Below are 12,233 nucleotides of genomic sequence, written 5' to 3'. Positions count from 1 at the left end.
GGATCCTCTTGCTCATAACCTGGTGTAGCAGGGCAACCAAATCTGCAAACCTCTAAACAAGCTTGATGTAATAGAACACCAGGTCTAGAACCCCCTTTAAGCACCTTCACTGTGCTGGGGTGCAGCCAGGTCATGACCGGACTTGTCTTCTCTTGGTTAGTGGAGACCCCCCAGTGACTCACTATATGTCCCAGAAGTAGGGTCTCAGTCTGCAGGAGGCTACACTTCTTTGGATTCAGCTTCAGCCTCCCGGGTACACTGGAACACCAGCCACAGGCTTGCTAGGGCTTTGTCGAGACCAACGAGTATGATCCAGAACTCTGGCAGCCCCCTCCCCTGGGAGAATCCAGTCTTTGGCTGGTCCTCCAGAGTCAGCTCCACTGGCTAACAGCAGGTGCACTATGGAGGTCAAAAGAACTGAACCAGTAGGATCCCCCAATGAGGTCTGACCTCATCAATTCTAGGAATTGGGTAGGTCTGTCTAGAATCCTTCCTAGTCACCTGATTAAAGTCCCAGTAGTCCACAAAGAACCTGGAGCAATGCACTGAAGAATCACGGGCTGTTTGCGGGTTTCTCAATGCCATGTTGTTGATTTTTCGCTGAAACTCATCTTCTGCAGCCTGCCACTTGGCAATCAGTAAATGTTGGAGAGTTAGGCAGATGGGTACAGCAGTCCCTATGTCAATATGGTGTTGCACCAGGCTGGTATGACATCAGTCCTCGCCCCTAGTTGCAAACCACACAGAAACTCTTTAACTTGCCACTGCTATCCTTAAGTGAGGTCTGACCGGCAGCATCACCAAATGTTTTCCATGGTCTTCTCAGTGACCGTGAAATCCCCCCTGACTGAGATGTATTCCCTCCTATCTGTTGGCATCAGCATGTGGATGCTCCTTCTGTCTTTTGGGGGGCGGACTGGACTGCCCACCCCCAGAAGGATTATAGTGCCCTCTCCCAGACACAAAGGCAGTCCTTTGTCAATTTCTCCCCCACAGCACTGTTAGCACACACACTTTCTTTCCTATTAGCACATGCAGCACCCCTTCGGTCTCGCTCAATTGCTCTGTGCTCTCTGCCCAATAGTGTTTTTTGCTTCATTTTACACTCAGGGGATCCAGATCACTCTCACTACCCCACCCTGGCTACCCCGACAGCTGAGCTCAGATGAACACCTTAGAGGACATTGAGCCTTCATACTGTACGTCGGCAGCTGAACCTCTCAGTAAAGGTGCTTCAGTCTCATGGAAACGACAGCGAGGCCTCTCCCTCTGGCTTCAAAAAGCTTGCAATCTGCCTTTAGGCTCTGTACAGAAAGGGATATTCCCAAACCAAACCATTAACTTAAAAACAAAGAAAAGGTGCACAGGAAAGTCTTCTTAGCTGCTGATCAGTTCTGGCATGAACCCATGTAGTTTACTACATTTCCTTCAGCGTCACTTGGTTGCCTTGGACAATGTTCAGGTCTCCCAGCCCCTCCTGAAGATAGTACAGCCTGACCCCCAAATGTCAGGCAAGGAAACAACAGTTGCTGCAGTATATATTTTTTCCACATCTTAGATTCAAATAATATATTTATTTCTTATATGAGGTTCTCTTTGTCCCTTCAATCATTCATTTTATTCCAAAATATACATATTTCACACATATTTTTTAAATACTGACAAATCAATGACAAAACAAATCAATGTTTGTAATATTAAATGTGGACTGGAAGTTTTTTTTTACTGAACCCAACAAACTTTCAGAAAGCAAGCCATGGTTTACATTTAGGCCAAGATCAAACATTTTTATTCACTCATGATGCTGTATTATGTGATGCCTGTAAAGCTCTGAATCTAAAGTTAGGACTGACAATGCCACAAGCATTAACTGAACCAATACCACCTCCTTAAACACCAATGGAGATGAAGTGCTGTAGCATATAATGTTTTACGTGTGTTTCTCACCTTCCCTGCTTGATCAGGAATTAAAGATTTCATAAGGCCTCTTTTTATCAGTCATTCCAAAACCATGAGAACATTTACAAATGAGATGCTAATTCCATATTCTTCATTTAGTTTTAATTTCAAATCAATCTGAGGATTTCATCCAGCCATTTTTGAAAGATAACAGAGCATCAGATTCAGTGAATATCCTTTGGTAGCCTTTTCCAGACTCGCATAAACTTTTGTGGAAAAAAGTAGAAGTACACTCTGAAAGTGTAGCGACTTCATATCCTAAAGTGAGAATATGAAACTCATGAACTTCACCAAATCCCTCAATATTTTGCTAAATACACTAAATTCCTGCTTAAATATTTAGGGATTCTGTGAGATGCCTGGTTCATTTTCTCATTATATCATAAAGACAGCATTTGCATTTAATAATAATTTTCCCCCATATAACTGAGTGGTTGAAAGGTGCTCACTCCAGGTCAGATACAGTATGTACTGTTCTTTCTCCTGGTATGGGTCCTGGCAAACTGGAACCCACCACACAAACATATAGGGTCCACTGGAGCAACACCCTGTACAGTAAATTAGTGCTTCACAGGTTACACACACACATTCAAGCACATGGGGACAAATTAAAGACACTAATTAACCTGTCCAATATGCCTTTGGAAGCTAGGAGGAAACCACAGCACCTAGAGAAAACTTGTATAAAGATGATTAGAACATTTTAAACAATTATTTGCATTTGTAATTCTTTACTCTCTGAATTGAGAATCACTAATGGTTTCATTGCATGTCACCTAACAGCAGCTACTGCTGCTCTGCACTGGGGAGAGTGAGTAGTAGCAGACATTCTCCTCTGAGCTACCCAAACATTGACTCATTAAGCTTTATGGCACACTACAACCTCCACAGCTCTTACAAGGGATTATAGTCTATTGTGATTCTGTTGCAATTATATTTTCAAAAATATCTTAAAATGTTTTAGGATTAAAGAGACATTTCTGTTTCACCCAGTGAAATAGGACAAATCTGTTGAATACTGTGTAACATTTTCAAAAAATTCATATTGCCTGGGCTTGTTAGATTCCTTCATATAATGAAAACCACCAAATGAATAAAAGAAAAGAAAAATATTTTATTTAACCTTTACTATTCAAAGTAATTTTAAAATAATTTACAAAGTAAAAGATTGCAGTGCATGAAAGCATTTGTATTGTTAGTTAATACGTAAAGATAAAATTATGACAGAATGATTTAACTTAAAATACAAGTGAAATCTTCCATATCATTGTACTGTACAACCCACAAATTTGCTTCACATTGAAGAAAGATATAAGATGTGAAAAAAGGGTTAACTGATTTCTTTCTGTACAAAGATTTCTTCTGGTACAAAACATTCCATGCTTCAGCACTTTTGAGTTATGGCAGGGACGAGGGTTAACTGATAAGAGATTCCAAGTCGAGCTAGACACTAACTATGGGAAAATGAGACCAGCCATTCAAAGTGTTCAAGGTCTGGAGAATGTCCAAACACAGGTGACCTCCCCCCATTACCACGGTAACAATTGGGTCAGAAACGGCTGAAGTTTGTTATATAAACAGGAGCTTTACAACATTTCTCTGAACAATTTCAAATATATTGTTCCATGAATGCAATAAAACTCACTTGTTTAACTTCATCTTGGGGTCCAGAACTTATTTGTTTGTTACAACAACATGTTGTTACATGGTGGTCTATGTTTAAAACTGAAAATAAAAAAAATAGCTCTTCCATGGTGTCTCCTAAAAATCTATTATTATATTGAGCTTCAAAGACTTGAATTTAAAGACTTTTATGTACTGAAATATCACCAATGGGCTTTAAAAATTCAAAATTTAAATATTTGTAACTTAGTTCTTTCTTGTACAAAGATGTTATTGATAAATTACTGTATAATTACAGGAACTCATGGAATCAAATGCATTTGCAAACACAAAAGAAGAAATGTAAAAGAAGGTTTTATACTGTTTCAATTATATAATCAGCTAAATTCAACCGAGCATCATTTCCTTCTGTAAGAACAGTGTCTGCAAAAGAATGCAACCAAGTGCAATCTAAGAGGTTTTGAATAGTGTTTCTCTAAGTCTAAGTCTCTAAGTCTCCAAAGTTTTTTAGACTATTGTTCAATCCAGCACTTTTTTTTAGATGTGTGCCACCTTTCGTCTGAAAATCAATGCTATTCTTGTCCTGATCTCTTTTATTTTCAGGCCATATATAATTGGGTTCAGTGTTGGGGGAAATGTTACAACTAAGACCCCAACAACTGTTGATATATATGAGGGTGTCTTCTCAAAACGATAGGAAAGTATTTTGTAAAAAGATGTAATTTCTAAAGTGATGAATGAAACTAAATGTGGCGTGCAAGTTTGAACAGCTTTGCTCCTCGCATCCGAGTGCTTGTTCCTCAGACATGTGTAAAGTATCTGCATGTATGTGTAGAGAACTGAGCCTAAAGCCAGAGCTTGCAGCACAGCTGTCAAAAACAGCCCATAGATGTTATTTATGCTGGTGTCAGAGCACACAAGTGCCACAAGAGAAGGATTATCACAGTAAATATTTGATATTAGTGATCGACATCGAGGCAACCGCAGAACCAAGGAGAAAAGCACAACTATCAAAGTGAAATTCACTACCCAGAGCAGTGCAATGATTTTCATTAAATGGGTATTTGTCATGATTGAACTGTACCTTAAAGGGCAGCATATAGCAACATACCTATCATATGCCATTGCTGTAAGTATCAGCAGAGAGCCTACAGCATAAAGGTGTACAAAGAAAGCCTGGGTGACACAGGCCGGGTAACTTATTGATCTGGAATCAAGCAAAATTTCTTTCATTAATTGAGGAAGAAAGGCAGTGGCCCCAATTAAATCATTAATGGGTAGATTGAAAAGCAGCAGATACATGGGTTGATATAGATGCTTCTGCAGAGCAATTGTGAGAAGGACAATGGAATTACAGAAAACAATGATGCCATAAATTAGCATTCCCAGAAAAAATATTGGATAGACACTATTTGGAGGTATATTTAATCTTTCCAGGAGTAACATAGATGAGCTGTTGTAAAAGATGTTATCCATGAGTATCTACCCCCTTTCAAATGTGTTCTTCAAGAAGCTAGAAAAAAAAGGTCACAGACAAGAATTAAAAACATATTGTACATTAAAGCAAGAAAATCAGGAGACGGCTATTTTGAAAAAATCTAGGGTTTCTAAACAGTACAATTGGAAAAACTATGAACTCCCAAAACATTAAAACAATTTTTCATGTTCAATTCTTATTTTTTTCTAGAGTACTAATATCACATTTTCTGTCCCTTCCTGTGGTGTCTTTTAGGTAGTAAAATTAATGATGCATACACTTTTTTTTAAATGAACATTTCATTAAAAAAACCTGAATGTTCAGAAAGAAGACTTCTCAGGGTACGATAAGGGTACTTGTTTAAGCTCTCTCAAGATGGACAGTCACTGAGGGACAGCAGTTTTCAAGTCTTTCCACAGATGCTCAATAGAATTTGATTTCAAGCAGACCACTTAAAAAAAAAAACAAAGTTACAACTTTCCAGATTTGTAATTGTCTTAAATGAAAAAATAAAATAATATTCTAAATTGATTTCATGTAAATATAACATATTTAAGTATTTTGTAAAAGATGTATAGCTGTTTTTTTGTATTGTTATAGTCTTAGCTCAGACACAGATGTGTTGCTTTAGAATAGCAAGAACTTACCTTGATTGACAGTGTTGTCCCAAGCTTTGTTCCAGACCTTGATAAAAACAAGTGCTACTGGCCTTCAAAACAGGAATTACCACATTTTGTTAATTACTGTACTTTAATTACATTGGTGTTGTTAATTGCAACATATTTATTTTCTCTGATAACAAGCACAGACTTAAAAATGCAAGGAAATCCATTCATCCATTTTTATTAGCCAAGCCTCTAAATAACGTTTTTGAATGCAGTGCACACAGAATTAAAACGCACTACTTATTTATTGTAGCATGTATTTGGTTACTAAATTTGTATTGTACAGAATGAGTGTACACTAAAAAACAGAACAAGAAGCTTTTTTTATTTTTTACTAACAAAATGCTATTCCATCATTATTTAATGTCCATATAAACTATAAGTTAAAAAATTAATAGACAATTATACTCTATCCTTACAAAGCTATATGGATCTAGCCATGTTGCTTACTTCCTTGTTTATGTCCTAAATTCAGTTCCAGAAGTAAATGCATCCCTAAATTAATTTACTGACGTCCTGTTGTGAGCAATTGTTATTGTTCGTACAGACCATGAAAATGACAATGACAGCAATTTATAAATATCCATGAAGGAGGTGCACCAATAACATGGTTCACAAACACTCATGAGACATTTTCTATACACAATGCTGTTATTCTGAATATGGAAGAGAAAGTTTTTTGTGTAGCACCTGGTTAGCTTTGCTCAACTATTTCACTTAACCATCAGCAAATCTGAACTGAGAAATAAAAAAGGAATATACTGTACTTCACCATCTTATTTTATTTAACATCACAAATAAAGACTATTTCTGACGTTCTTTGAAGTAATATTTACCGATATCCATACATTAACAATTACCGGTAGCTATATCACCCTGTAACTCACAACTGGCAACCCACAGAAGCTAAGCAGGTGTGAGTCTGGCCAGTGCCTAAATGGAAGACCTCCTGGGAAAGCTAAGGTTGTTGCTAGAAGACGTGTTAGTGGAACGAGTAGGGGACACTCATCTTGGGGCTCATCATCAGTCTGTTTTGGTCCTAATGCCCCAGTATAGTAAAGGGGACACTATACTGTAAAAAGGTGCCATTCTTCAGATGAGATGTAAAAGTGAGGTCTTGACTCTCTGTGGTCATTAAAAATCTCAAGGTGTTTCTCGAAAAGAGTAGGGGTGTTACCCTTGCATCCTGGCCAAAATTTGGCCTTTACCATTCATGGCCTCCTAATAATCCCCATCTATGAATTGGTTTCATCACTTTGTTCTCCTATCCACTGATAGCTGGTGTTTGGTGAACGTACTGGAGCACTATGACTGCCGCTGCATCATCCAGGTTGCACAGAGGTGGGGGTGGAGGGGAGTCCCCATTACCACTAAAGAGCTTTGGTTGGAGTGTCTAGAAAAGCACTATACTGTATAAATGTAAGGAATTATTGTGAACTGTAGGGCTACCATAGTTTTTCCCCAGAGGTCTCCCATCCAGGTACTAACTAGGCTCACACCTGCTTAGCTTCAGTGGGTTGCCAGTTGTGAGTTGCAAGGTGGTATGGCGACTGACTGCATTTTTTTCTTGAGAAATTCATTCTGATAGCTGATAGCTGGAGGAATTCATTCTGACCAATGAGTTTTTTAGAACCAAACTAAATTTCATCCAATCATTTCTTGAAAGAAGCAGGACTATCAATTTCAACAGTGTGATTGCAGAATTTGTTCCAGACTTCCATAACCCTATCACTATGTGTATAAAAAAAACCTGAAAGAAAGTGGATTTCTGTAAATGGCCAGACTATATACCTTATGTTGAAGATACTGTAAACGATGAAGCTAGGGATTTCACAAAATCTATCAATATATACATAAAATCCCAGGTAAAATATTTAGGGAGTTTTTGAAATCCCTAGTTTCAGATTCGTACCAGAACATTTCCATTTAGTACTACACTACATTGGTAGTATTGACCAAGCACGTTTTTTTTCTCTTTACCCAAAAGCTCCCGACTGATGCTTTCAGAAAAGTCACTTCAAGTTCAAAGTGAGCTCTAAAGTTCAGACACCATTAATGTGAGCCTGGATTTTGTCAATAACCTTCCTGCAGTGACCTCAGTGAAAATAATGTTCCTGACACTGACCCGTTGAATGTTATCGTGGAGCCGGAAGAGTGACAGGCTTGATGTACGTTTCCAATCAGCCATAAAATTACAATTGTATTCCTTTACCTTATTTACAGTAAAATCTATGTCATGCTTACTAGTGGTATATTGTTAGAGATGTATATATTTAGAATATTGTATATTATAATACAGCTCCAATAAAAAAAAATTACAAATGGATTGTCTCATGTCAGGAAAATCAGCAAATAGTGTGATTCAGAGGAACAGAGGATAGCTTGCAAGGTTTTGTTTGACAATGTGAAGTGTAAAGCAGAAAGCACTAAGGAAGCACAATTAGTTTAGACACAGTGTCATCACCAGAAAGCATTTTATTGTAGTTTAAACATTTATATCAACAGTTGAATCACACTCTATTCTAGACAAATTTCAATTTCCTAAAATGAGGATACTTTTTTATTGAATAGATTAATGATTTTTGTTTCTAATTTCTTTAGTTTTGAGACCATATAGGACAGGGTTACAGTATGTACAGTATAGGGGGAAACACAAAAATTACCACTCTGTTTTTCTTAGATGGACTGAGGCGTTCTTAAACCTACAACCTACTGTATATGAAAGTATATTGATAAGAGATGTGAGTTCTAAAACTATAAAGACTACCAAATGAGTAGCACAAGTTTAAATGGCCCTACTCTTTGCACCAGAGTGCGTGTTCATCACACATGTTGCAAGGATTTGAATTAATGTAAACATAACTACAAGCAATGACATTCCTTGTAATACAGCTGTCACAAACAACCCATAATAATTATTTATGATTCTCTTCTCACAAACTACTGTAATCCCATAAGAAATAGATTGTTGCAGAACAATCATTTTGATTGGGTTACTGTTACTGTCATGATTGTATTGTACCTTTAAGGGCAGCAGATTGCAATGTACCTATCACGGCAGTCAGTATAAGCAATGATCCTCCTCCATAGAGATGCATGAACAAAGCTTGTATGACACAGGCTGGATAAGTTATTGACCTCGTCCCTGACAAAATGCCTATAATTACTTTAGGGATAAAATGCTGTTGCATCCATTAGATCACTAATTGGTACAGTAGATTGAAAAGCAGCAAGTACAGATGCAGCCATTCAAAGTGAGCGGTACAAACACGTACTGGAGGAAATTGGCTACGGTGTCGCTCATTGTGACGCACGATGACGCGCGGTACCGCGGTACGTGATTGGTTGACCGACAGGGGCACTCATGGTCCGTTGGTCTGTCGTAGAAAGATTTACAGTAAACGTCTTTAGTGTGCCCGTTGTAGTATTGAATATTTATATGGAATTTTACCACTGAAGGGAAATCTTAGTAGCTGAGCATAAAAAGAATAGGAGCATACTGTAACGCGTGTGAAGGCCATAAACGATATTAATTTTGGAACATAAACATACAGTATATGGCTGGTCTCGGTACTTTAAAGAAAACATACACGAAACATGGTTTCATTATGACCAGAATCGGTCTTGAGATATTTTTAACTTGATTTACAGTATTTGAGAGGTATGTCTTGACACCGATACTACATAAATACTGCTCACGTATATGTTTCTAGGTTTATATTATGCATTTCATATGGTCAAATTACTTTTGAGCAACTGATAAGAAGCGCGAAACGGTATGCCCAGGGCGTTTTAGTTTCGTTTTGTGCGGGGACTGCTTTAACTATATCGCCGTGGATTGATTAGAGATATCAAGTACATACAAGTCATTTTTTAAATGTTGTAGTTCGTCTTGTAAAAATGTTACGAGTGCATCATCTGTCAACAATTACACAGGTTCTGTTTCCATATTGCGGATTTTGGTTATGTAATATTATTTTCTAATTTCACGTTGTGAATATATGATTTGGGCAAACAGAGCCGCAAAGAAGTACATTATGGGTTGTTGTTTTTTTTTTGCAGTTTTATCTAGAACAAGCGATGCTTAAACCTTTGTCTGATTCTTGTGAAACTATCCACACAACAGTTAACTAGGAGTTGACTTCAGTGATGTCACTGATGGGAAGTTTCTAAAAATCCATCCACTGTAAAACTTCTTCTCCAGTTGTCCTGCATATGTATTCGCTAATGAAGCTGTGTGTTCTGAGCCTGGTTCTCTACATTTCTGTATGAACCAGCTTAGAGGGCTAAAGACAGCTTGTGTTTAAATTGAGTGTAAGGTAATTTATGCTTCTGTGTATAATGTTTCTGTAGTGCTTTTTCAGCACTCTGCATGTGACTGTGCTGGTGGCGCTGTGGGTTAGGTTCCTGACTCCCACGTCACACAGTCTGTGATTGAATCCCACTGGAACTATGACTTCCTTTTTTAACAAACATTTCTTTGAAAAAATGAAACGTTTCCCTTGGTCAGAGATTAAATAAAACCTCACTCGCACCAAACAAATTTATATTTCTAAATATCACAACATGATCGAATTTAAGTCTTTTTAATAACAATGAATAGTCACCTATGCGTTACAAAATAAACATTTATATTGATTTGAATCGCGTTTTGATTTAAATCGTAAACGCATGTTTAAATATATGTGTTTAAAGGCGATATACTGTATAAAAGCACTGATTCTTATGGAATGTGTTCCGCCGGGGATTCAAAAAATTTATTTTTTTAAATCGCGTATCTAAGGAAAATTGCAGTATAACTTTGTTCATGCACATCATTATACAGTATCTCATTTTGTATTTCTATAAAAAAAATCATTTGCCCAGCCACTATTGTTGTTATTGTTTTTATCCTGTAAAGCGCTTTGAGGAGCACAGCTTTCTCACCACTTAGATTACTTTTTGACACCATCCTTACACAAAGCAGAAACTGATTGTATTTTCCGATGACATACAAGTGCAAAGATTACAGATTTTAATCGTCTTTTTTCTGAACCAGGGAAAATCTGATCATGTTTCTCTATAACAATAATAAAAAACTTTATTTTACATATCACCTTTAAAAGTGGCATCTCAAAACAATACAGTAGATGTAAACCACAGATTACAAAGTAAATACCCAGACAAACGCAAACGCGTTTTTAATAAAATGCTTTCATTCATTCAACAGAGAGAGAGCGTAAAACCTGGGTGTAACAGCTGTTCCTTTTTCTGATCACTCGCTCTCTGGATAAACGTCTCGCCTGTCCTGTTCTTTGTTTTCCTAATTTGCCGATTATGCCTGCTGCGATCCACTCCTACCCTCACACCTAAAGAAGACTATTTTAAATTTCTTTGCGCATCCTTAAGGTGATTTCACATAAAGGTGATATTTAAAATAATGTTTTTTTATTATTGTTATAGAGAAACATGATCAGATTTTCCCCGGTTCAGAAAAAAAGATCTAAAGTATACTAGTTAAGAAAATTAAATCTAAACGGGGAGAAAGCTATGCTGAAAGTTTATTAAGATACTTAGAAGACAAAGATATCAATTTATTCTAGTTAAAATTTTATATATCACCTTTAAAAGTGGAATCTCAAAGCAAAGTAAATACCCAACACTGATTGTACCCATCTGTCATGCTAATAAAACACCTGGAACTGAATTGAATTGAGGGAGAGAGGGGGGGAGGGCGAGCGAGATAACCAGGACGTAAGGCAAATAAGATACACTCCACAGGCATTCACAACAGCGACATATGAAACGTTTGCACATATAGTTAAGTTATTACTTGGTTTTCAAAGTGCAATGAAATACAATATTGTTGTTGTTGCTGTTCTTGTTGTTTTTATCCTGTAAAGCGTTTTGAGAAGCCACCTTTAAAGGCGATATATACTGTAAAAGCGCTGATTCTTATGGAATGTGTTCCGCCGGGGATTCAACATTTTTTTTTTTAATTGCGTATCTAAGGAAATCTCAGTATAACTTTGTTCATGCACAAACAGTGGCATGTTACATTATTAATTTGGGTGTCTTAATTCGATGTATTTAAAGCAGTGAACTACTGTAGGTGTAACATAACATTCAGAAATACAATCGAGAATAGTTTTGTGGTGTTTGTTTAGATGAAACGTTCCTAAAACGTATAACGTAACCGGGCATCCATATGAATCAAGTAACAGGTTTATTCCATGCTGAAAAAAAGAAGAAAGAAAACACATTCCATAAGAATTGACTGAGCTCCGCTCTGTACCACGCAAATGATCCCCCCAGAGTCTCTGCCCCGGGTTATTTGGGTTTTTAGACAGAGGGTAAAAAACTCTCTCTCTCGCTTGACCTCCCCCTCCCTGTGTATTGTCTGTTTTTTTGTTAACAAGGCTCGCCAGCTAATGTGAATCGAAACCTGTCTTTCTAGCTTTTAAAGTCGTGCGATGTGTAAGCCACAATTCAAATAGAGAAAAAAGAGCTGACTGACAAGATTTAAGATG

General features: G+C 37.3%; 1 protein-coding gene and 1 pseudogene across 1 annotated transcript; both read right to left on the bottom strand.

The window, feature by feature from the left end:
- Positions 1-4,119: 4,119 nt before the first annotated feature.
- On the bottom strand, positions 4,120-5,058 carry LOC148830537 (olfactory receptor 52B2-like). The gene has a single exon (XM_088922203.1). The coding sequence runs from the start codon at positions 5,056-5,058 to the stop codon at positions 4,120-4,122; it is 939 nt and encodes a 312-aa protein (XP_088778329.1).
- Positions 5,059-8,265: 3,207 nt separating this feature from the next.
- LOC148830536 (olfactory receptor 52B6-like) lies at positions 8,266-8,915 on the bottom strand (annotated as a pseudogene).
- Between the last annotated feature and the right edge of the window lie 3,318 nt (positions 8,916-12,233).

This window comes from Atractosteus spatula, chromosome 7, assembly GCF_055471065.1.
Source record: "Atractosteus spatula isolate fAtrSpa1 chromosome 7, fAtrSpa1.hap1, whole genome shotgun sequence".
In the NCBI taxonomy this organism is placed as follows: domain Eukaryota; kingdom Metazoa; phylum Chordata; class Actinopteri; order Semionotiformes; family Lepisosteidae; genus Atractosteus; species Atractosteus spatula.
Note: the sequence above shows the minus strand (reverse complement) of the source record. Positions and strands in the feature narration are given on the sequence as shown.

Coding starts and splice junctions, on each gene's coding strand:
- LOC148830537 (XM_088922203.1), bottom strand. CDS start 5,058: ATGGATAACATCTTTTACAACAGCTCATCTATGTTACTCCTGGAAAGA.